The 27,963-nt window shown below is 35.5% G+C and overlaps 1 protein-coding gene across 4 annotated transcripts in view; it reads left to right on the forward strand.

Moving 5' to 3' along the window:
• The window catches only part of LOC108736742 (homeobox protein cut), a 181,989-nt gene that overhangs the window by 138,998 nt on the left and 15,028 nt on the right, over window positions 1–27,963 (forward strand). For 3 of the 4 annotated variants that reach the window (XM_018469292.2, XM_018469293.2, XM_018469295.2), the window contains 3 exons: window positions 3,658–3,839; window positions 5,428–5,558; window positions 10,364–11,242. In XM_018469292.2, coding sequence (XP_018324794.1) covers window positions 3,658–3,839; window positions 5,428–5,558; window positions 10,364–11,242 — 1,192 coding nt within the window. The remainder of the gene's footprint in view (window positions 1–3,657; window positions 3,840–5,427; window positions 5,559–10,363; window positions 11,243–27,963) is intronic. The other variant, XM_018469294.2, reaches the window with a different exon arrangement.

A 27,963-nucleotide genomic window follows, 5' to 3' on the forward strand; every position in this document is an offset into this window, starting at 1 on the left:
GCCTTAAAATAAATTAATACAAGGCATTCGTAAAAATATTGCTTCTAGGTAAAAAGCCATGCGCTTGGTAGACAAGAGGAAATTTAATTAATTAAAATTTCTAAAGCCATGTTAATCACAGACAGATTTTGATATCATCTACACGTTCAATGGAGATATATGTTTAATTTTAATAACAACACATTCTTAATTTATTTAAAATTTTGATGTGATCACATTCATATAAATACGTACTTTGATTTAAATTATTAAATAAACCTAAGCCTAAGACGCGTTCCGAAACCCAATAGAGACAGTCGAGGCGCGTCTTAGGTAACTAAACCTTTTATGGGTGATTCGATATTTACTTATTGTTAATTAAGATTTTCTCATATGTTTATCCATTTTTTTTTAATAATATATGAACCTTAGCTTGAAGGAAGCTCAATAAAACGAGCTAGAAGTAATTAAGAAACAAAATCGATACTTCCCGTATATAAAAACATTAATCCTCGTCGTAGCTTTTCATGGAAAATGTGTATAAGAGCACAAGACACGTATACATGTACATGTGTGTATTCATCGATGGTTGCAGGCAATCTACCTCGTGAGATGCTTTCAACCAGGTAATTAATGAAAGGGTTCTTTCGACATCCCTCCTAATTTGAACTTTAAATTTGCCAATAACTTTAAGTATACGTTCGCGTATTTTGCCAAACGTTATATGCGAATCTACACTCTGTTTAAAACCCTCCGCAAACAAACTACGGAGTATTAGAAGTCTTTAATGCTAATACACAATCGCAAATATACGATACCTTAAGGCGTTTTTGGATTTAATTTTATTGAACATCTAAATTCTTGAACTTTTTAATTTCAGCAAAAACAACTTTTTGTTTTGCTTGATTGTGTGTCTCTTTCGGGTAATACTACGCAGTGTATTCAGTTAAATACATAAGTCGATATTCTTACTAAGAGAGGATCATGAGATCCCATGAGAAAGAAATCGAGATGAACGTCTATCAAGAACATCAACACCTTGTGGTAGCTATACCGCATCATGAATAAGTTAGTTTCCCATTGTAAAACAAATTGACAGCCGATACCATACAAATCTACCCATAAGAATTTAGCCAATTGTACTAGTGAACCTTGTTACACTCAAAATAAGTAGCAAGCTTGCAGGAAGTAATAAGACACTACAAAACAAGAAAATTAAGCAAACGTTTTGTGGTCCGAAAGTCCACTGTTTTCTAGCAGCCAGTCCAGCCCTGGCAGGGAAATGCAACATTGCAATGCCGCATTCCATCAGTTTCAATATTCGTGTTGTTCGAGTTTTTCTTTTGCATTTTGTGTTCTTAATACTACGTCGAAATGTACTTTAAATAGTACTACATACTATCAGCGATGAACAAAGTAGTTATTTAATTAATTGTTATCCCAATGTGCCCATTATATATAACAGCGTAGTAATAAGCTGTTGATATTTGTTTTATTAGTGGTTCAACAACCATCACTGTCTACATTTTTCATCGAAGTAGTTGCCATTCTTTCTACACCCCAGAACTTCCTACACAATCGATTATTTTGAACTGTGTAGTATGACTCCTTACTATATTTTAGAACTTTACAATTTCCTTAGTAAATTTTGTAATATCCGAAGGAATGGGAGGATTATGTAAAAATGATATTTTTGCAGAATTTTAAAATTTGTGGGAGTACCTACAATTTTTTATTGCATAAAGTGTAGGAGATTGCTGTACGTATCTCGTTCCAAAACTGTTACATGATTTTAAGCTTTCGCAGTTTCTAAACTCATTCATATATGTGCCACATGTTCATTTTTTGTCAATGCACGTAGCAGAATATTTACAAATAGTTTAGGAAGATGTGCAACGGTGCCAGAAAATGCGTAATTATAAAATGGTGTTCTGGCAAACGCCGAGATATGCTATTGATTTATATACCTAAAAGGTGTATAATGCGCTTACAATTAACATATTCAACGGAAGTGGTTACTCTCATGGTAATGCGTTTGTATAACTCATAATTTTTATTTAACAGGAAAATGTCAAAAGAAAGCTAATTTATTAACATTACACATTTCTTTAAACATACGTGTTTAATTTTTTCTTCTTTTTTTCAGTAAAAGTTAACTAGCAAATATGACGATGTTTTGCAAATATGTACGACGGCGTCTTTCTAATTAATTGCGCCATTAATATAATTTTATAATAGGAAACACATTTGTATCCTTTCAATTACATCTAATGGTTTTCATAAATTAAGCAGTAAACCGTTTTGAATTCTATAGATACCATTTAGATATAATAGAAATGATTGTTTCTTTTAATATCAAGATATGGACCGTACACCGCCATCTATTGGTATTCGCTATGTAATACGCCGGCTTAAGACTCTTATTTTATTTATTAGGGATATATTATTAGGGATTCATTATCATTATACGAATAAAGAAAGAATCGCGGTGTCAGTTACTTGTTGCGTGTAGACAATAGCAAAATATATGTCTATATGAATTTTATTATAGGTTAATAAAAAATGAAATTAATCAAAATATAATAGTAGAGTCGAAATAAAGATAACAACAAATTAAACGAAACATCTCAAAAAACCCCGATCAGATCTGACCTGTTTGCTGTTGGCTCGTGCTTGTACTCATATATGTATTTCTACCCTTCCTTGGAATATTTATAATAACTTGGCCCTGACCATTGTAATTGTGATCCAGGGTACATGTATTATCTTAAAAGGCGTTCATTTGCAACAAAGAACTCAATAATTTTATAGACTAAGCACCCGCTACGACGTGTTGACCGATCAGACGTCCCACACCTTCTGTCTCTGCAATCACACGCGTCAACCCCTAACACCCTAATCGATGCATGGATTTGGTCACACCTCGCTAGATGGATGCACTGTCTAACGCAGAATGGGTTGCCCGACCCTTTCATCAATCACTCAGTAAACTAAACGTTTCAAAGGGACTTGAAGTGCAGATGGGAACGAATAAATTCGAAATCCTGATCCGCTTCTAATGGTTTCGATATATTACCGACTAAAACTTAATGTTCTTTTAATTTAATTTGTATCATTCTGTAATGATCAATTAGAAATATGGAGTCCTAAAAATAGCTACCGGATGTAGAGTATTATTTCCTATTAGTTGAAGGTTAAAATTTAGAATAATTAATACCAACAGTGATAGAATGTGATGTTATTTGTAAAACCAGTTATTGTTTTTACTATAAACACGGTCAACTTAAAGATAATTTTCATTATTAGAAAAAGGGATTAAAATGAGGGAGCTTCAATACAATGACCCATTTCCAAAGGATAAGATTGGATGTCTACCTATGCAAGGAAAGCTGCAGGCAAAAAATGATTTTTAATAAAATGAAATCATTTATTGGTCGATTAGTTTTAAATTTGAAGAAATTTTTAAAAGAGTTAATTCGTTTGAAGGAGCGCAGTGAAACGTTAAGTTTCAATAGATACATCGTCCGCGTTTTTAATTACAACAACCGTCAGATTGGCCGCGATACAAAAATTCATCGCAATTTTATTGTGTAAAGCGTGGCCGTTCACGGCAATTTACAATGAAAAATTATTCCGATGGGATTGTGTGCGTCGACTAATTTTTGTTGTTCGTTGCAGATTACTCAGCTTTTGGAGGAAGTCCAACGGTTACGACTCAGCATAACGAAACTACAGGAGTCGTCCGTGTCACAAGTTTCGAGATTAGAAGAAGAACTGGAACAGAAACGCCAACACATCGCACGCTTAGAGGCCAAACTCGACACGCAAAGAGACTACGACGAAATCAAAAGGGAAAACAGGTACGTAAATGACTATTATGATCAACTAATTCAACAAAATTGGCAGCTAAGCGGAATAAAAACGGTAGAGTAGCAATTCCTGTCGTAATTTCTGACGCTGTGCCCGAATCCGCATTTAGAACTTCCTCAGAACTTTAAGAAACCCTAAACTAGAAACTCCAAAACTACAAGGCTAGCATATTTTTGGTCTTGGTTTCTACCTAGCACATTTACTCCCCGTCTTGATCTTGCTTTTCGATGTTGCGCCCTGGTCTTTCTTCTTCAGTGCTTCTTTTTACAAGCGTATAGTCATCATCATAAGGTCGCCAGCCCTAAGACTGGTTGGACACGCACCTCCACTCTTTCCTATCCTGAGCTAATCTTCGCATTTCCCTAAAACTAGAACAGCCCACATCCATAACTATTTGTGAACAGTACTCTAATCTAGGTTTACCTCTACTCCTCCTAACTACCGTTTCAACCTGTAATATGTCTCTGACTAGACCTTCATACCTGAGAAGGTGTCCTAGCAATTTATCTCGCCTATTTCTTATTGACATCCATAGAGTCCTCTATTCTCCTATTCTTTCTAATACCTCTTCATTTCTAACCTTCTCTATCCACGACGACATCCTCATCATTTGTCTGTAACACCACATTGCGTAGGCCTCTAACCTTTTCTTTTCCGCCGCGCCCACTATCGATGTTTCGCACCTGTACAGCGCCGGGCTCCAAACATGCATCCTCTGCTTTATATCCCTGCTACTCCTTCCGTCATGACTTATCTGACTTCCTAGATACCTAAAATCGGCCACTTCTTCTAATTTTTCGTCTCCTATCTTTATATTCGCTCTTTCCGTACTTTTTCTTCTCTTGCATACCAGTATTTTTGTTTTACATTTATTTATTTTCATACAGTACTGTAGTATAGCACAAGTTTAGAAAAGTTTTTGTTATCGTTATTTTTCATGGAAAAAGTCTTGCTCCTGGCCTTGGTATTACGACCATAGCTAAATCTTGACCTTAGTAAATATGCAAGGTCAAAGCTGTTTTTGCTGATTACTATTTCCTAGCATTACTCGATACGTGAAGTAGATGGACAAAGCAACCAACGGAATCATTACTTGAACACATAATTTTTTTTTCGTTATCAGTTGCCACCTTAATAAAGTGATATCATCCAATAATAATGTTCATTGGTAGGAGATAAGGCATCATCATCAGGTGAAAAATTTATCGCACTGCAAATATTTAGATACCGTTTCAAATGCTACTCTTACAGAATGTTATTGGACAATTTTAAACCTTATCTCGCTGTTATAACAAATAGTGATGAAACACAGTTCTGATTCTAACCGGGTTGTTGTCTTCATAGTCTTGTCATAGAAAAACATTGAAAACCATTGTTCAAACTGTGTAACTCATCGTTAAGGCATTAAAAAAAAATTTTTTTCGTAAGAATTTGCTTTTCTAATATTTGAAATTCCAGTTGGATTCTGTCATAAAATTAGGTAGAATATTAATTAATATATCATAACTACTATATATTCTAGTATAAAAATAAACAAAGAAGTGAGTATTCCTTAATTTATTATTCACTTTGTTGCAGTTTATTAAAATCAGTCTCGTTCAACGCCAGCCATCCCAGTAGCAAAACAGTTGATGAGCTGATCGATAGATCGAAGAATTTACCTCAACAATCTGAAAATTTGGATGAAAGTCCTGTTCAAGAAATCGAAGGTACGATGAATTAAGTATTTTATTGTGTGACTTGAATTGCGTTACTTGCAGGAAAGAACATGCGAAATTCTTTTTAATTTTTTTGTGTTTTACCCATACAACATTTGTCAATCAAATTAATTATCAAAATTTTGAATTACTATGTAATTCCTTTATACTCAAAATTACTTCCAACAATTGCGTAATTTAAGTCATACAAATCTCTTATCGCTTTAATCGCAAAAATTGTCCCCAACTTTATCCGATATCCCGTCCCACATATAATCCAAAGTTTAATTTGTTTTTGTAAATTATGTTTCACTAATTACATTCATTTTGAGAAATATATTTTATAAAGATGCCGTAACAAATTAATTGCCCTTATAATGATTCTTAATTATACTTTTAAAACGATAGAAAACGCATTCACCTTTTTTGTTAATTGTTGTGTTAAAAGTTAAAATAAACCGCCCAATCGTAGCATGCGTTGTTACTAGGTATCAGATGAAAATTACTTCAAACAATTAAAATAATAGCTTGCTGCGGTAAACATGTGTCAATCGTCCAATCATAGCGCTCTTTTAATACTATTAACAATTAAAGAAGGCGGATCACTGTTAGGAATTGAGTCAGACGAGTCACTGCTAACAATTAAAGTAATAACTTGCTACAATCGTGTCAATTATCTAATCATAACTCGCTATTAATACTGTAATACTGTTGACAATTGAAAAGGACGAGTCACTGCTAAACACTGCTAACAATTAAAATAAAAGCTTGCTACAATAAGCAACTGTCAATCACCCAATCATAGCTCGCTTTTGCTACTGTTAACAACTGAAATGGGCGAGTCACTGCTAACAATTAAACAGATACAGCAAAAAACAAGTATCAATCGTCTAATCATAGCCCGCTTTTGTTACTGTTAACAATTTACGTATTTTAAATATATGAAATCCTATGACATTGTTAGTTACTTAATAGTGGTTTAATATACAATATTAATTTGAAATCATTTTTTCGATTTTTTAATTTACCCACTACAAACTACCTCAAATTAATGAGGGAAAAATTGTTGCTGTTGTGACACCCCTGCCGGGAATCGAACCCGGGACCTTTGGCTTTACGCACCAATGTTCTGACCACTAAACTACGAGAGGTGACAACAACAACCACGACCAACCGACCTACAAGGTTAACGATCCGTCGAACTAATGTAACTATATACTGAATATACTATGATTAAACATACATATAATTTAGATATCTTTTAGAAGTGAGTTAGTTTAATATGAAATATTATTCTGAAAATTCATTTCTGAATTTTTTACCCANTTTCACTTATCCTCGGAGTAGGACGAGATAAGTACATTTTAGGCAATATTTTCTGGACATGTATATATATATATATATATGTTTTATAAAAACAGGAACAAAAGCATTATATGCTATGTTCGTATTTATTAATTTTCATTTCCTTCTTAATGACAGTCTCAATGGTGCGTGTACCATGTGTGCAGTCTACATCTCTGGATCATTGTGTACACCTTTGTTGTCTGTAATTGTCTATAAACAAGTTTAAAATACATTGTTCAAAGTATGTATGTGTCTCGGTTATACGTAACTAATATTTGTCCGCAGTTGTTATTCGTGTGTCTGTTCTAAGTTCGTATTCCGACGACCATGGCCTGCTAGTAATATGTATATGTATAGTTGTACTAATATACAACACGCCATTTTATTGTTGCAATTCAATTATAATAGTTGTTTATTAAGGTGCCCGTTCCCACGCGGCCGATATTTCAAAAAAGTGGAACAAGACACGTACACGCACGCACACACCAACCGACACACGGATACAATTATAATTATCATATTCGACTCTTCGAATTATTGAGCCACCGCGAAGTTTTATTGTTGTTGGCATCTCTGGCATTTTCACATGGTGCTTATTGTATTAAACGACCGTTTTCGAATCATTTTTCTTTGGACTTTTGCAACTGACCTCGCTCGCTCTTGCTTGTGCGACCGAAAGGCGATTGTTAATGGTTTCAAATAGTAAATTGATAGTTCCCAAAGATTTCATGCAATTAAGTAACGTACCTATTAACTAACTTTTCTCAAACGGTAACGTAAATGCCGAACGAAACAGAGACGCAAAACGAGAGAAACCATTAAAAAACGATCGGAAAGCGGCAACAAATTGTAGAGGGAAACGAAAAGAAACATTTGGGGTTGTTCATTTCCACTAACTACTAATTCTGGTGGGCGAGTAATCCCACCGGACTACACTGGAGAGTAAAGCGGAAGGCGCCCCTCAGTCTCTTTGTAGGAATGAGTGGGTGGTGGTTGGGGTGAGAGAGATTAGACGTTCGAAATAAAGACAGAAGAGAGTGAATGATTATCTGTGGAATATTACTGTCCCAGCATTTGCCTGAGTGATATAAAGAAACCACAGAGTGAATGATTATTTGTAGAATATTACTGTCCCAGCATTTGCCTGAGTGATATAAAGCAGCCACAGAGTGAATGATTATTTGTGGAATATTGCTGTCCCAGCATTTGCCTGAGTGATCCACGGAAACCACAGAGTGAATGATTATCTGTGGAATATTACTGTCCCAGCATTTGCCTGAGTGATACAAAGCAACCACAGAGTGAATGATTATTTGTGGAATATTACTGTCCCAGCATTTGCCTAAGTGATCCAAGGAAACCACGGAGTGAATAATCATCTGTGGAATATTAATGTCCAAACATTTGCCTGAGTGATCCATTGAAACCACAGAGTGAATGATTATCTGTGGAATGTTACTGTCCTAGCATTTGCCTAAGTGATATAAAGAAACCAATGGGACGCCAATCTCTAAAAGTTATTGACATAATCACCATTCTGGATTCTTTTCTTTTTGTCAAGTGATTTAATGATATGAAGACTTACGGTTTATTAGCTGATTGACTTTTAGTTTCTTAGTCATAAACAGTTGTAGTGGTTTCAGTCCAATTTCCCAACTCTTTCAAATCATTTGTCAAGGATTTGTGTAAAAGTGAGTTGATAGTTGATTACTGCAGTTAATTATCAATTATACATAAAAGAAAGCATTGCTTTGATTAGGAACCAATGGATTGTTTCACTTTGAAATACCTACAGGTCATTTGTTTTATCTTTCACTCTCTAATTCGTTATTCTATAGAAAAAAAATACTGAAAATAGAAACTGCATCAGATGGAGTGAAATTTTGTAATTGATGTTTCATTGTTTTCAAGTTTAACAATTCATTCAATTTAGACATACTTAAATTGTAAAAACTTTACGGTTAGTTGTCTTTATTTCGAGATTATTAGTACGTAGGTTATCCTAAAAAAAATGTAAAAAATAAAATGAGTTGCACTTAAAATAATATATTACAATACGCAAAACGTATAAAGTATATTGTGTCTCTCATCAGAATTACGTTTTGGTGAAACACCTTCTATCTAAATATGTTTATAACATCACCCTTATGATGAGAAACCTTCAATAATACGAAGCAAGTACTGTAATTGTACGTACGGCTCTTGTGACGATGAACCATGACGGTGAATCTTCAAAATGGCGGCGCATTGGTCTCGTACCATCGCCCATAGAGCCATAGAACCGTGAACGAGAACAACACAAAAAACAGTTGCTGCAATGAGATCGAGTACTATCCAGTTGGCTGTTGGCCTCCTGCGATTTATGTGGTGCTTCGAAAATAATTGTTGTATCAGACGAGTCCATCAGCAAATCGACTTCCTGTTACTATCATGGTTCACCGATCCTGATTTATTGTTAGGAATAGCAATTAAAAAAAAAATCAAATTAAAACTGATACCTAACAGCTATGTGGGTAACGAACACTGACTCGATTCGGAGGACGCCATCTTGACTCCGAGATCTTATCGGGGCCATTGTGGCCATTAATTAGAGAATTCTTAATTTTAGCGGTAATTCATACGTTACAACGATACGCATCTATTGCTTCCTACATTTTTCACATAATACGTTAAATACAACTGTACCAACAAGAGCCAATTCTTTTTAAAACATTAAAGTACAATATGGTTTGGGAATGAAACAAGTAGCAGGATTCGAAAAAGTTCCTGTTATGAAGAAATTTCTCGGTAAACAGCGAGTATAGGTTTAATAAATCTGTTTCCGAATGTTAGAGCACATAATGGCCGAGTTTACTTAAGTAGCCGCGTATGCGAGTGCGCCTGGCAGGGCCGCATTTTTAAGAAATTAATTACTCCAACCAAAATATTGTCCGCGCACCTGACAACTTGAACAAGCGCGTTACTAAATTTAACAGATTCCTAGAATCCATTTTTTTTTCTACAGATAGTAAAATGGACACGCGACCCGCCCGATAAATCATTAACGTGGCGACTCTAAACGCTGATTTAGATGTTCCTCTTCTTCTACCACGCTACACCATCCAAAATACCGAGAACTAAACGGGAAAGCATTACAAAATTAATTTATTAGCGTTAATGTTTTCTTTCGGTTGTTGTTAACTTTGTAAAGCGACCAATTAACATAAATCATATGCAACCAACTACAAATAAAACATTAAACTGAACATGAGTTCTTGTTTATAAGCTTAAATAGTTTAGCTCACTTTTCTCTTAGACCAGGTATATAGACAATTCATTTCTTATTTCATTTCATTTCCTAATCCTTTTGAGTATGCTTATCATTATTAGTTTTTGGTGTCCCCGACCTGCTTCAATTTACGTACATATTTATATCGATGATCCTTTTCATGATCTTCTATGTCTCCCACTTATCATTGTTTCGATTCTAGGAGACGACATTGCTCCATCATCAACACCACATCACTCAACCACCTCACCACCCACCACTTCCGCGACACCGCCTTCGTCCTTGGCCCTTCCTCCTCTATTTCACAACGTCGAAACTTTCGGATCAATCCTTGGAGAAGAGATCGCCGCTACTTGGCGACGAAATATCGAAAATATAACACTCAACAATCGAATAATTCCGTCATCACCGTCCACAGATGCACCACCATCGAAAGCCGTGACTCCCGTGGCCGCGGATTCGACGGAAAAGAGTGCCGCATCCACCCCACAGCCGGCGGAAGCGGCATTGGGCCCCCGATCGAGCCCTGTGGAACCCCTTCTCAACGGCAGTCCGAAAAGCCCTGAGGATAACAACAACCAGCATGTCAGCAACAACAACCTGCCCCTTGCTGCCACCATGTGCGCGGTTAACAACTTTCTCCGATCCGATGACAGTCTGAAGAGTCCGTACAGGTTCGACGATCACAGATCGCCGTACAGGTTCTCGGACGATTTGGGAATGGCACCGGGAACGATGGTGGGACGACTGGGAGAGAGCCTGATACCTAAAGGCGATCCCATGGAAGCCCGACTGCAGGAGATGCTGAGGTACAATATGGACAAGTATGCCTCCCAGAATTTAGACACACTGAACATTTCGAGGCGAGTGAGAGAACTTCTGTCCATAAACAATATCGGCCAAAGACTGTTTGCGAAATATGTTCTCGGATTATCCCAGGGGACCGTTTCGGAGCTGTTATCGAAACCCAAACCGTGGGACAAACTGACTGAGAAAGGACGGGATAGCTATAGAAAAATGCACGCCTGGGCTGTCGACGAAAACGCCATCATGCTGTTGAAGTCTCTGATACCAAAGAAAGGTAGGAATTCAATTGTTTTATTGTATCAAATGGTAATGGTAGAGACCAGGTGTACACACAGATTGTTTTCGTAATAACCTTAAAAAGGCACAATTCAAACACTTAACGCAGTGGTTTCCAATCTTTTTGTACCTGCGCCCCCCTTTGAAAAAAAAATTGTTGCGCCCCCTTAATTTTTCTAACAATTACAACATTATAAAAATTTAATGCGACGGTTGAGCTTGTTTTTTAGCGCAAATTTTTTCAAACCGTGGTATCATTGAAAAGAAATCGCAGTTCTCAGTTCTTTTTCAATCACTAGGCGAGATCGATACTTTGTTTTTAAGACAGCTACTGTAGAAAAACCGGTTTCACATAGGCAATACGTTACAAATGGCAATAAAATTTCTAATTTGGAAACAGCTGCATGCCCCCCTTGCAACAGTCTCGCGCCTCCCTAGGGGGAGCGCGCCCCACAGATTGGAAACCACTGACTTAACGTATCAGTTTTGTCCAACTCCTAGCTTTGAATTCGTTTATTTCCGCATGCAATACGTTTTAATTGGTTAATTTTTAATTGTGAATTACTGGATAAATATAGAACATACATGCATCCCACTAGTTTATACTCTGTCCCCATATTATTCGTAACCGACGGTCAAATCTGCTGGAATATATTGAAAACATTCTGTGGGTATGTCTGTGAAAAATAAATCGTCGTGGTCGAAAATGATATTTAGGAAACAGCTGCATGCCCCCCGTGCAACAGTCTCGCGCCTCCCTAGGGGGAGCGCACTCCACAGATTGGAAACCACTGACTTAACGTATCAGTTTTGTCCAACTCCTAGCTTTGAATTCGTTTATTTCCGCATGCAATACGTTTTGATTGGTTAATTTTTAATTGTGAATTACTGGATAAATATAGACCATACATCCATCCCACTAGTTTATACTCTGTCCCCATATTATTCGTAATCGATGGTCAAATCTGCTGGAATATATTGAAAACATTCTGTGCAAAATATTTTCCGAATTAATGAAGATTTTCACTTACTGCAAACGTTTAAACCGTTCTAAACCATTATAACAAAAACGATTGAATTAAAACTGAGTAAAGAATGCCTTGGTCTGGTTCTTTTTCTCTTACTCATATGCGAAGTATAAGCTGCAGTTTTCCAGGTATTATTACGTTTCCTTTGAGCGTCCATGGTTTAAGTGAAAACCGATAAAACATCTTGGTTACATGCTTTTTATAAAATGCAATAAAACGTTCTTTGCAACGATAGTTTTTCTCACAGCGTATTAGCAATTCTTTCTGGGTTTTAAACGAAAGACCGAGCTTACTTTGATCCTCACTGATAATAATTGCATGTGAAACTCAACGAAAAACAAAAGCTGCCTTTAAAACGAAACTAATGACTTTTTTAAGGTAATACCAGATAAGCATTTGCGCGAATAGGAGTTTAATTAACCTTTGTTTTACAATTGCGCTTTTACGATCCTCAAAAGCATTAGACAACTTGCCATAAAAGAGCTCAGCACATACGGATGTTTATTTAGTATATTTACCCCTCAGTTCGCTTCTATTATCTGCTTCAACTCCTTTATGATATACCTGCTCCTTATTTGCCTCTAAGTCAATAAATATGAGTACTTTTTGTTGATCGAGAAAAATCTTTTGTCCGAAAAAATTGAAAATCAGCATCCAACAGTATCCAAAAAAACAAATGAACTGCAGATTCTTAACGTTCTTACTGATCTACTAATTAACAATCAAAAAACTAAATTGTTAACTGACCACAGCGTAGTTTAATGGCAGAATCTAACTGTAATACAGGATTTGGCTACTGCACTACAACTGGTGGAAAATTATTGAGAGATTACCGTTACGTCATCATCTTACTCTTCACGAATCAATCCAAAAAGGAATGACTGAAATTATCAACCGGATATAGAACTCACATTTAATTTACAAAATTCGATAAAAGTAAGAATTGTAGGTTGGTAGATATAAGTCTTTGTATGTCCTGTAACCAGAGATGTGGTTTATTCGAGACACTTGCGTTTAAAATGCAATGTATTTTTATCTCGCATTTAAGCACTTTTTTTAGAAAAGCAATTTGTATGTTATTTAAAATACTTTTCCAAACGCATTTCCTATTTGTAAAATTCAAAATACATTTGCCGTTAAGTTTTGCTAGTATCACCGATCAAACATTATATAAAATGGTGAATGAAAGTTTTCCACATTGGCCAGTATTAGAAGCTTAAAAAGGGAACAAAGAGATATTCCATGAATGTCTTCTAATTCTTTAATTGAAGAAAGCCCAAAAGATTCTAAATCCCTTGGAAATAGATAATCTAAAATATTGTATCGATATTGTTTTCTGAGTTCAATGTCATGATCCATGGAATTTGAAGTTCCAAATTGATATCAGCACCTGCCAAATCACCACTTATCGTACCTACCCGAGATAAAACTGTTCAATTTCTCAGAGTTTCTGAGAGCGAGACTCGAGTCTCCGTCTCTCATTGAGTCTCTCTAGTGTCGCTGAAGAAGACTGTCGAGAGACTGTCAAAAAAACTGTTTAGCATCTCTGAACGAGACTAGAATCTCTCAATAAGTGGTGTCTCGATAGACATTAATTAAAATTTTCTAAGTTTAACATATTTCAGAGATCCCAATCTTTCTACGAGAGAATCGAGTCTCTCAATTTTATTCATTCAGTCTCTCTGTGAGAGACTCGAATCTCTGAATTAACAATTTTATCGTTCCATTTCTTTCTCTTATTACAATGTGTAAAGATCGGAAACGAAATGGGGTTGTAAATACCGGGGCAGTTCAATAAGTACCCGTGTTAGAAACGAAGACACCTTTTTTTTAAAATTTGTTTTTTTATTTTTCAACATAGTCACCTTTTATAAAGATATACTTCTCCCNTTTTGGCGTGGTTTAATAAATGGCAGCACACGATGACAACACCAATTTCCCTCAGGAACGTCCTCTGTCTTCAAACACGGGTACTTATTGAACCACCCTCGTATTTCGATATAAAATGATTGATGTTGATTTTGCATCAATAAAATTATTTGTTCGATCTTATTCAGTTAAAAAAGTAAATGCTTCCTTTAGTTTCATTCCGTTTGTCTATCGTAACAACGATTCATTTATTAATTTTTAACAACTAATTCTGTGTAGCTCGATGTACTGTCAACAAAATTTAACTATGTCCCCTGGTTACAGTTTCCTTTAGACATTTAATGTAAATTTAAATTTTTTATTACTCAAAACAAAATAGCAGCTGCCTTAATACGCGAAAAATTCTGCATTCTGGTGCAATGAATATTTATTCGGTAGCATTCGGGGTTTATTTCTAACATTAAAATTTTTTGTACTGAATGCATTTCAGTTGTTAGAATGAGAGAGGCGCAGAGAGCCTTGAGCGGGGGTTTTTGTAGCAGTTTCTGTTTCCAATCTGAAAATTTTGTAGACGGTCAAAAGCAGGATTTTATGTCGAAATTTTACTGCGGCTCCGCTACCACGCTTTCCAACTAATAACACTTTTATTGCTGGAATTATTAATGTTTATGCAACTAATTTTGTACTGTACACTGTCTCCTGTCGCCATTGTTCTTTACCAGCATTGACACAATTTTTTAATGTCTCTTACGACATCATAAAACACGTACATATGACAGCATCTACTGCTACTGGTTTTTGTGCGTGATTTTCCTGCCGATATTGGATCCTAGCACGATGTGCATGGGCGTTTTATTATGCGATTTGCTAGGAACAGTTGTTTCAATTGTAAATCAGAAAAAATCGTAACCACCATATGCCAAAAACCTTACAAAGTCTGCAAAATTAAATATTTTGTTTGCTTACTGAATTAGTTCAAGAGAATATGCTCTGAATTTAAATATTTTCAGGGAGGATAATATATTTAGCATGAAGCATAGTCTTAAATGGAAAGCGATGAGCTGTTACATAACCTAACAATTTTGACAGCTAGTACCTGCCGTTCTAAAAGCATTGACTGTAAATGTTGATTATGAATGATTTAATTATTAGAATTGGACACCAAAAAAACGCAAACGGATTCTAGTAACTGTTGTCTTTAAGCAATAAGATCTCACAAAACCTAACAATTTATCGAGAATTTCATTGTTAGAATTCGATGCCAAAACAATCCCAACGGAACCTCTCCTTTTAGCAATAAGCTTTTACACAACCTAACAATTTTGACATATAGTACATGTCATTCGAAGAACATTGACTGTAAAAGTTGATTATCGAGGATTTAATTGTTAGAGTTCGACGACAATACAACCCAAATAGATTGTAATAACTGTTGTCCTTAACCAATAAGATCTTACACAACCTATCAATTTTAACATATAGTGCCATTCTAAAAGCATTGACCGTAAAAGTTGATTATAGAGAATTTCATTGTTAGAATTCGATGCTGCTGTCCTTTAGCAATAAGCTTTAACACAACCTAACAATTTTGATAGCTAGTACCTGCCATTGTAAAAACATTGACTGTAAAAGTTGATTATGGAGGATTTCATTATTAGAATGTATCCCAACTGGTATATGGGTGGAAAACGTTTCAATATAAGATACAAGACCTTCTAGATTTCCAAGGAAATATCTTCTGATTCTTGTTCATTCTCATTCTAAAATTAGTGAAGTGTGGAGAAAGTGTAGCTGTTCCAAAATTGCTGCACATACTTCGAAATTGACATCAACTTCCAATACATTTCCGATGTTGGAACGAACCCAAAACCGCAGATGATTCACTTTCCTTACAACTATGAGACAATAAGCCACAATCGCTCGACAGCGTACAACGCGTCTAATATTAGAAACATCGCAATAAAAAAAAAATAAAACACGGAAACTTTGTCGTATAATCGTCACTACCCAATTATTATTATTATCATATAAGATCCACCTATAATAAATGTAGCTGCTAGTAGAAAAATACAAATATTTTCTAATTAGCTTCGAACGTGTCATAATAAGTCTAGCTCTCACGTTCTCGAAAAGAAAGAAAAAAATGTATGCGGAGAGAAATGTATGCGCTTGACCCTTACATGGGTCACAGTCGTTTCTTTATTTACAAACATCAAAGATACCTGGATAACATTTTATTTTCAGTTAAATGGGTCTATTAACTCGGAAACTTCGTGAGAATGGACCCGTTAAAAAAAAAAAAAAAAACTTTATCGAAATAATACCGCACTTACACGGTTAGTTGTACACCAAACGGCTCGGGAAGTGACATGCATGTAACTAGAGGCTGTAAACTAAAATTAAGGTTGTTTTATGAGAAAATACGAACGCGTAATTGTTCTTTTTAACATGCATAATAGTAAACGTTATATGAGATCGGACAATAACAAACATAATTCGCAAAATTATTGTGCCAACAATTAAACAGAATGTTTATTCTTTTGTTTTATTTTTATTTGTTTCTTGTGCAATTTCTTTAACAGGTCTAATACTTTGTTGACATACGCATACGTTAATAATTTTGGAATAACTGAAGAGGCTTTCAAATCGGTTTTTAACAGTGGCGTAAATATCTTCAAAAAGTTCAAATTCGGTAGGAAAAGGGAGCCCCAAGAAATATACAATTTGTAGAAGAAACAAAAAATTTATTCTGAATTTAGAACTACATAAGTTTAGTAACAATTTTTCTATAGAGATCATATGAAACGATTAAATTGAAAGGTACTAATGAGAACAATAACAATTGACAAGAACAATGTATGAAAATAGCATTACGGAAAATATTTTTAAAAAAATCGAATTACGCCCAAGAGATGGCACACTAACCATTAACGGTTTATAACACAAATTTTTCACTGGTTTGTTAATAATAATAACGACAACGTTTACTGTTAATAAATTGTTACCACAATAATTATATTTTGTGACACTGTGGCTTCTTCAAATATAAGAAATAGGAAGGCAAGCTAGAAACAAAATCAACAACATACTAAATTTGAGGTTCGAGTGAGTGATCATTTTCGAATGGAATAATAAAAAAAAACAGAAGCGAATTCAGTTTTAAAGTCACGATGACTTAGCTTAATTTTCGAAAGTCCTTTTTGTTCTCTAATTCTATCTCTCAAGCTCTTGCCTGTTGTCCTATGTAGCCTTTATTGCAAGTGGATCAATTTAGTTAATAAATTCCTGATTAGGTATCTTTTTTTAGTATTTTATAAAATTGCATGAGTGATTTATGTTTATCTTTAATAAATCAAAGCAATTTTAAAACATAACCTCACAATCCATTTACTATCTTTTTTACATGTTATTGCCTTCAGTGAAATGCCTCAATTACTTTTATTACCTACTGAAGATATAATTATTACTTAAACTATGTCACATTGTTTACTGAAATATTCTCAGCTGTCATCAGAAGCGATTAATACGAAGATAAATATATAAATTTCGTTTTTTTTATTGTTTTCGTACAAAAATAGTCACAGGCATTTTCCGTTTTAAACATTTTTCTAGGTGTTAATGTAAATAAGTTAATAAATTATCAAATTCTTCTTGTAGTCGCTGTAAAAACTTCAACATTTTATTTTAATTTATAGTTGGTCAAATATCATTTTGGGATATTCCACAAATTTTTTTTTAAAGGTAAATAAGTACGAATGTACTTAATAGATGAAGAGATACATGGTGCTAAGTNAGTTGGTCAAATATCATTTTGGGATATTCCACAAATATGAAAGTTACACATTTTTTTTAAAAAGGTAAATAAGTACGAATGTACTTAATAGATGAAGAGATACATGGTGCTAAGTAGTAATACTTCAATTAATTAATGTTAAAACTTAAAACAAAAATAACTAAATACAGTATTTTTTAATGAAGACCCTAGACAAAAATTTTCAGTCTCTCCAGTCTCTCAGCGTCTCAGAGCGTCTCTCACAGGCTTTCACAGTCTCCCAGTTATTGCCTAGGTGTTTTTATGGATCTCTCACAGTCTCTGTATAAGAGACTCGAACGATAAAATTGTTGATTCAGAGATTCGAGTCTCACAGAGAGACTGAATCAATAAAACTGGAAAATTGAGAGACTCGAGTCTCTTTCAGAAAGACTGGGATCTCTGAAATATGTTGAACTTAAAAAATTTTAACCTTGTTCACCGAGACACCATTTATTGAGAGATTCGAGTCTCTCGTTCAGAGATTCGAGTCTCTCGTTCAGAAACTGGGTGTGAAATGAGGATCTCTCTATGAGCGACACGAGTCTCCCGTTCAGAGACGCTAAACAGTTTTTTTGACAGTCTCTCTCAGCGACACCAGAGAGACTCGATGAGAGACGGAGACTCGAGTCTCGCTTTCAGAGACTCTGAGAGACTGAACATTTTTATCTCGGGTAGTACCATGTTTGGAACACCCTATATGACACAAAGGTACCCTTTTGTTGTTAAAATTTTATCATAATTTATTAATTTCCGGAAAAGTTGGCAGCACTGGCCACGGGGAGGTTAATAGGTGCTCAACAATAAAATGAATAATATGTTGTTTCAACACTCTTCGGCTTTAACAAGTGTTTCGCGATACAGAACCGTATCCGGAAAATCATATCGTCGAAAAGAACTAGTGCGTAACTACTCAAACTCAAATTAAATCTATGATGATGATTGATGATCATCCTGTTCAATTTTTAAATAAATATCCAGCATCACTAAATACCAGCCGCACAATACACAGTTTCATTGTTTAAAACTTACGCAATTGATACACCGTATCGAATAATACGTAGAGATATCAAGTAGATGTGTTCGAAATAAAAATATACGTACAATAGGTACCTGTGTGTATATCATAGAGAAATCACAGTGCAGTGGTACGTCGTTATTAATAACGACCGGATTTCGAATTATTAATGGTTGTCATATTTGCGATACGTAACAATGGATCGAGATTGTGAAAGTTTTACAAGATTTATTTTGTCAATTGGTGACAAACGCATACACGGGACGTGTACGTACGTTATATGCGACTAATAAAAGTAGGCAATCAATTTATTAATTTACTCAAAACAACGTTGGCGTGGGCCACACACGACGTGGGCACGTGTATGACAAACTGGCCCTGTCACGTATTATCTTCGAATCAAATCAAAGAAAATGTCGATGCTTCCTGCCAACAAACTTTACCACTTACTGTCTTTCAGTTATTGCGACGAACACAACTTCGTCTACTAGATGAGTCCGTTTAAATGCACAGCAATCACACTTTAAAATAAATACACAGGTATGCAACCAACTATTCATCCGAATAAAGATATTTAAATCCGCCCACTGTTATGCAATTGTTTAGTTCCAACTGGAGTAGCTTTTTTTGTTTTCATTCGTTAATAGATAGGTATCTTAATAATATTGGATGAGATTTTACAAAACCTCAACTTCTCTACACGCTTTAGCCGAAAAGTGCAATTTTCTAGTGCACTGTTAATTTTTTACTACGTGAGCACTTCGATAGTCCACAGGGTGTGATAAACGCGCAAAAAGACATAAGTACAAATAATGTTGCATGGTACATTTGATCAGCATATCTAAAATGGGTTATGGCGATATAATTTTAGATATGCATTCGTAAAAAATGTCGCATAATTGACACGAAGACATCAATAGATATGCGCGTCTGCCTTCAAGAATTCATATAACTTTAAAAATAGACTGTTTATATGTCGTTCGGTATATAAGCAAGGTGCAGATAGAAAGAAAATATCGTGCATTGAATAATAAACTGGGATTTTGTTGTGTTTTAATAGGTAGTGATCACTTCAACAGACAAAATTGTAAGAGTTAAAGCGGCGTGATTTTTTGTTTCAGAGCTAATTTAAAAAAGCTTAACGTTAAAGACACAGCGTGTCACCTGTCTTTGTCCATTAATTTTGATCATCGTCATAGGTCGTCAATCCTAAGACTGGTTGGACACGCACCTCCACTATTTTCTATCCTGAGCTAACCTTTTTTCTCATTTCCCTAAAACTAGAACAAGCCACATCCTTAACTATTTGCGAAACGTAATATAATCTAAGTCTACCTCTACTCCTCTTAACTCCTATTTCTGCCTCTAATATGTCTCTGACTAAGGTGGCCTACCAAACTATCTCGTCCATTTCTTATTGACTTCCATAGATTCTCTCATCTCCTTTTCTTGCTAATATCTCTCCATTTTTAACCTTCTCTATCCCCGGTATCCTCATTATTCGCCTGTAACACTACATTTCGAACGCTTCTAACCCTTTCTTTTCCGCAGCGCCCACCGTCTATGTTTCGCACTCGTACAGCGCCGCGCTCCGAACATACACCTTTAACAATCTTTTTCGAATTTATACATTAACCATTCGCGAGCATAGAAGTGACTTCTTTAATTGAAGGCGGCTCGACCTTGCACTATCATCTGCGTTATATCCTTACTACTCCTTCCATCCTGATTTATCTGACTTCCTAGATACCTAAAATCAGCCACTTCTTCTAATTTTTCGTCTCTTATTTTTATATTCGCTCTTTCTCTACTTTTTCTTCCCTTGCATACCAGTATATTTTTTTTATTTTGTCAATACTGCTTCCATTTTATTTAAAGCTATCTCTAACTCCTCCTTGCTAGATGCTAATACTACTATATTATTTGTACCCATCCAATGGATTTTCCGTTTTATGTATACTCTAGTGCATCCCAAGAAATATCAGGCAAAAGCCGCAAAAAGTAGGAGATAAAATGGCCATCATCCCAATCGTATGTTCTTCTTGAATCGGACGATTTTATGCCTATTTTTGCGGTCAGTCTCTCGATATAGAAAATTGAATAACTAACATTGAAGATAAGTCACAATATCTAAATTATAAATCTATATACCTACTCATGTTATATAAATACAGATATATTCTGGTTCTATGACTGCGTAAGGAGATGCAAATTTACTTATCATTTACAATATTCCTTCATTAAAACTTTATCTATGCTTTTCTAATATTGAAGAGCAGATACAATTCAAAGGTAGCAATCAGTGGTGGATTTGGACGTGTAAAATGGGTTGGCATTTTACATTATAGTTGTACGAAAATCGAAGTTGCCTTTTCCGTTTCCGGCATCTGCGATGGCGAACAAGCTCAGGGGGCTAATTCGTTCTAATAACTGCGTCAGATCTGCGATAGCACCTACCGAATTCAGTATAATAATTATCGATTGACCTAATCGATGAAAAGATAATCGTGGCTAATATTAATGGGGTAGGCCTTAGGGGCGCGTTTCCTACGCCATTCGACCCTATCATATAGACGTCATAAACCTAGAGGCCCCGTTCGTGAAACTTTCGATACCTATCACAGCTGGAATTATAAAAAAGTTTACGCTGTTTTTACACATGCAACCCTTGCACGCGAACCACCTACTTGGGAACCACTCTCTCTCTAACTCGATTCCCGATTGTCGTCCGGTCTCCTTCTTCAATTCAGCTTTCGTCCGGAGGTAAAGAGAGAGACAACACTACTTGACTCATTTTGCCGAAACATTACGTGTCATGTTTTTTATTAGCGTTTTCGTTTGGCTTTCCAATTACTCTATTTTTAATCGAGAGAAACAACCCGTTTATTGTCTTCGATTGGGAAAGGTTTTGCGAATTAAACGTGATTCATGGGTCATTCCATATACTTATTATTGCAGACCATTGCTTGAAACAAACTAATGATAAAAATTCACATAAAACAACGCAATAAATAAGTATTTATGTTATTTATTAATGATGTACTATTTTTATCAAATCTTTAACTCTATACTATTTAAATAGCAATTATCATCATGAGGTCGTCAATTCTAAGACTGGTTGGACACGCACCTCCACTGTTTCCTATCTTGAGCTAATCTTCGCATTTCCCTAAAACTAGAATATCCCACATCCTCTTCCTAACTCCTGTTTCAGCCTCTAATATGACTCTGACTAGCCCTTCATGCCTGCGAAGGTGTCCTACCAACCTATCTCGTCTATTTCCTATTGACTTCCATATAGTCCTCTGTTATCCTATTCTTTCTAATATCTCTTCATTTCTAACCTTCTCTATCCACGGTATCCTCATCATTTCGAATTTCTAAATTAACCGATCGCGAGCATAGAAGTGACTTCTTTTTATTGAATGCGACTGGACCCTGTGCTATCCTCTGCTTTATATCCCTACTAAATAGCAATAATAATAGCAAATTAATCTTAGATCGTGAAAACGCGTTAACAACTAAAACAATGACAAAATTGTAATTATATATACTACTGTAGGTCGTGAGCAACGTAAAATACTTGCTCAGGTGTTAGGTATTATGTCGCATTGAAAAGATCAAAATACAGCATCCGCCACTTCCAATGTAATGTTATGGGCTGTACGGAGCAATTATCTGTCTCTGCTCATCCCAGCTGCGTTGATCGGTGTTATCGACCGACTTAGAAACTATGAATAATAACTTAATATTTACCCATATTCATTTCTAATTATCTCTCTTATCTGCCATTTGGTATGTTTTATTTAAAAATTCACTTGCTCTCATCAGAAAACCGCCACTCCAGGCTTAAAAGAAGTTGCTCCATTCTTCTAATCTCTTCCTACGCTCGATAGGTAAAATATATACAGTACAAAAGAATTGTTTTTGTTCGACGAAAATGATAAAGTGGGAATCTCATGTACGACATCGGATAAATTGCAGTTTCCGTTCCTCTGTCTGATATTAGGTATACACATACATCTGCACATACATGTCTACCGTATACACCTGTCGATTAACAACACAAAGAAGAGACAATGGTTAGGAATTAATGTACACGCGATTAAACTTAGATTATAGCATAAATAACGGTAAAATTCTTATGACAATTTAACATCTGAGGATAGCGTTCAAAACCAACGGATATCCAAGAAGCAGGAGTGAACAAACATCTCCAATTGAGTACTTTATCAATACTCTCTTCTGATTATATTCCAGTCTGTAATAGGTGTCGTTATTTCGCAATGTCAAATCTTTTCCAACAATTTACTTTTCATATTCACGTACTACATAAAAGTATATAACTACATACCAATAACAAAAAAAAAGAACAAACTTTCTAAAGCTGCGAGCTCTTGCGTGCTGTTGGCTGAAAATTGAGTTTTGACAACTGAAGTCGTTCATACAGTTTCTGTGCTATTTTGAAGGTATGAGGTGCATGGGATATGAAATTTTACTTTCTGAAACTACAGGTACCTACTTTATCAGCATCATAAGGTCGTCAGTCCTAAGACTGAATGGACACTCCACCTCTTCTCTTCTCTTTCTTATCCTGAGCTAATCTTCGTATTTCCCTAAAACTAGAACAACCCACATCCTTAACTATTTGCGAACAGTAATCTAATCTAAGTCTACCTCTATCCCTTTTAATTCCCGTTTCTGCCTCTAATATGTTTCTGACTAGACCTTCATGCCTGAGAAGGTGTCCTACCAACTTATCTCGCCTATTTCTTATTGACTTCCATAGAGTCCTCAGTTCTCCTATTCTTTCTAATACCTCTTCATTTCGAACCTTCTCTATCCACAGTATCCTCATCATTCGCCGGTAACAACACATTTCGAACGCTTCAAACTTTTTCTCTTCCATCGCGCCCACGTCCATGTTTCTCACCTGTACAGCTCCGCGCTTCAAACATATCCCATTAAGAATCTTTTTGGAATTTCTAAATTAACCGTTCGTGACCATAGAAGTGTCTTCTTTTTATTGAAGGCGACTCGATCCTACTACTCCTTCCGTCCTGACTTATCTGACTTCCCAGTTACCTAAAATCGGTCACTTCTTCTAATTTTTCGTCTCCTATCCTTGTATTCGCTCTTTCCCTACTTTTTCTTCCCTTGCATACCAGTATTTTTGTTTTATTTTTATTTATTTTCATACAGTACTGTTTTGTAAATACCGCTTCCAATTTATTTACGGCTATATCTAACTCCTCCTTGCTAGATGCTAATACTGCTATATCATCTGCAAATCTAAGGTTACTAATCTTTTGTCCCTACCTACATTATATCTTAAAAAAAATCAGAAAATCTGAAAATTGTAATAAATGATTTCTTTCTAATGTTTGCCGGGCTTCTCCAGTACGTAACTTGTGTACAAAATGGATACAGGACAATTGTGCGTGGAGCAAGACACTTAACCTAACCTAACTTAACCTCGTCTAATCTAACTCATTCCATACAACCTAACCTAGATCCCTTCGTGCGTATTTGCAACCAATTATACACATCAAACAACAATTTAAGCAAATAAGAAATACAAACCATAACAAAATCAGATTTCTTTACTACATTGTTCACTCATGTGCTCAACAACAATACAAAGAGTGTTAGGAGTAAATGTAAAGGGTCGTATACATCACATGCCTAGGTACATTTTAAAACGAATAATAATAGTTTGAGTGAACGAAATATAATTATGGCGTTTCAATGGATGGTTTCATGGGAATCCAACTCTCGCAGACGTTAACCCGTTTCATTTCTTGGGCACCATCGTCGTACCTATCATCTCCGATCGGACAACGTAAGCAAAGACATAATAACGTGATTCTTCTCTTTCTCTTCTCGCTCTCGTAAACCGCATTGTTAAACATCGTCCTTTGAGTCGGAGCAATGTGAACAAACTTATGTGTGTACATATTGTTATTATTACTTTTATTGCGTGTCAACGGTAAATTTCAAATACTATATCCGTCTACAATGTGTGCCCCAGAATTATCGTCTCTGGAGAAAACAATTTCTTTGAGTTGAAGATATAAAAAAAATCCGCTTGCGGTTGTGTGCATGGCGCAATAAATTCGAATATTCAACACACGTTTAATGTACGGTCATTTTGATTGAATATAAATAGCAGAACAATAAACTTACCTATACATATGTAACATCTCATAGGTATAGTCTGGTTCAAAGTAATAGAGGCCGAGATTCCAAATAAGATTTTCGAAATTTATTATGTTGAATGACTGCACTGATTCAGTATCTTAGAAGTCATATAAGTCGGAATGAAAGGAGAAGTAGAAATAAAAAACAAAGGATAGTGCAGATTAACATGTCTTAGGACTGACGACCTCAAGATAAGCGCAGGGTCGAATAGCCCTTAAGAAATAGTTGTTTGCAAACGGTTAGTCGATAGGAAGTATAGTACAGTCGAAATAAGAAGGCAAAGTCCCCAATAAATAATGCACACTAAAGGCATATCGTTTTTACCGTTCTTACAAACGGAAGATATCCTGTCTTTATTCTTTAAACACGCCTCCTCCACAGCTGCGTCGATGAGACCTACACCTACGTTTCATAAGAATCATTCGAATAAAATGAGACGATCGGTAACATGCTTGTCTTGTCACTTGTACCTAAAGAAAATGGGCAAATTTACAGGGTCGGCTTAATTTAGTTGGTGTATTTGTGCGAATAGTCATCTCTCTACATATATCGTTTAAGTTATTTTTTCGTTGTAACTATTGTTGTCGTTGTTTTTGTTGGTGTTATTGTTGTTGTTATTGTTGTTTTTATTGTTATTTTTGTTGTTAACTTTCAACGAAATGGTCCGAGAAGTTTTAAATTCTCAGAGTAGAAAACTTGTTTGGAATGTTATTAATTATTTTCAAAGAAAGAAAGAAACAAGTAGAGAAAACATTGTTGGATTTTCTTATAAAAAAGACAATGGCTGAATTTTAGTAGACTCATTCAATCTGTTTTGATGTACAATAGGAATTATATAAATATTATTGCATTGAATTATCTTAGATTTTACAATAACTTTTTCACCATACCGTAGCACGACTACTACCTTAAGCCGATCCTGTAAATTTGCTCATTTAATGTACGTACAGACAACAAGACAAGCACGTTTTCAACCGTCTCGTTCTATTCGATTGATTGTTATTAAACGTAGGTGCAGGCCTTGACGCAGCTGTGGAGGAGGCGTGTCTAGAGAATAAAGACAGGATATCTTCCGTTTGTAAGAACGAGAAAAGCGATATGCCTTTGGGTGCATTATTTATTGGGGACTTCGCCTTCTTATTTCGACTGTACTACAGACGAGATAAGTTGGCAGGACACATTCGAAGACATGAGGGGCCTAGTTAGAGATACATATATTAAAAGTAGGTACAGGGGTTAATAGGAGTAGAGGTAGACCTAGATCACTGTTCACAAATAGTTAAGGTTGCGGGACGTTCTAGGTTTAAGGAAAAATGATGATTAGCTCAGGATAGGAAGTAGTAGAGATGCTTATCCAACCAGTCTTAGGACTGATGACCCTATCGTAATGATGATAACATACTAACCACTTGCCTGTATTAATTTATTTCGATTATGTACTTATACAATACAATACAGAAACATGATCGAATATTTCGGTTAAATTGTAAAACCAATTTCTATTTAATTAAAAAATGTTCAATTCGTCCGAATTAGCTTTCACTTTATGCTTTAAAAGTTTCTGATATAGATTTAGTCTAATTTACCTATTGTTGGTTTCCGGTAGGTGCATATCTACATGACGTAAATCACAAATGTTTGGGCAATATTGCTACAATTACACATTTTCTCTAATTAATTAACTACAGCAAACTGTTTTCATTATAATTAGTAAAAGTATCATTAAGTACGCAACATTTGGATTTTTTTGCTAAAACTAATGAAAAACTCCTTACTGCCACTTCCTACAATTAAAGGGATTCAATACTTCGCATTCAGATGTTTTTATACTCAATTAAAATTAGTAAATGCAAATCTACTGCAGAAATATTTTTACAATTGCCTCATTTGCTTGCACTAAAGGAATAAAAAAGTAAAAAACAATTCAACAAAGTGAAGTTAGCGTTTGTTCAAGAGACAGCGTGTGGTACACACGTTATTAGCCACCTTTGACTTTGGCCGCGCGCCGTGGTCGATCCGACCTGCCCCAACTAGGGAGCATCTTCGGTAAATCATTTGCGCGAATTGGTGCCAAAATTCCCTGCATAACAATGCAACTCTGTTCAAGACTACAAAACACAAGTCATTAGCGCTCTTCTTTTGTTTTTCGGCGGCACTTCGAAAGACGCCAATTGAAATACGGCAACGAATTTAGAAACGGAAAAGACGCGCCACGCGAGAGAACGAGACAGGGAGACAGTGGTACGAACAGAGGTAGCGGCTGATTGACGCTCCTGATTGGGATCAAAGAGCCCGAGCCAACATTTTATTAAACGCACACAGGACGCAATTGTTTTTCGCTTTTAGCAGACAACGACAGGAAAAAATTAAAAAACCTAACCGACCAATGAAGATGAGCTAATTATAAATACAACAATAGTTATTTATGTACTCCAAATGTTTTTTACTACCTATAAGTAGCAAATCAATTCAGCGAATATCATTGATTTCTCTGTATATTTTCATATGCTCTAATAACAGTTTATAATATTGCAGTATTAGCATCTAGCAAGGAAGAGTTGGATATAGCTTTAAATAAAATGGAAGCGGTTTTGACAAAACAGTACTGTATGAAAAAATACTGATATACAACGGAAGAAAAAGTAGGGAAAGAGCGAATATAAAGATAGGAGACGAAAAATTAGAAGAAATGGCTGATTTTAGGTATCTAGGAAGTCAGATAAGTCAGGACGGAAGGAGTAGTAGGGATATAAAGCAGAGGATAGTGCAGGGTCGAGATGCCTTCAATAAAA

This window comes from Agrilus planipennis, unplaced genomic scaffold, assembly GCF_000699045.2.
Source record: "Agrilus planipennis isolate EAB-ADULT unplaced genomic scaffold, Apla_2.0 scaffold103, whole genome shotgun sequence".
In the NCBI taxonomy this organism is placed as follows: Eukaryota; Metazoa; Arthropoda; class Insecta; order Coleoptera; family Buprestidae; genus Agrilus; species Agrilus planipennis.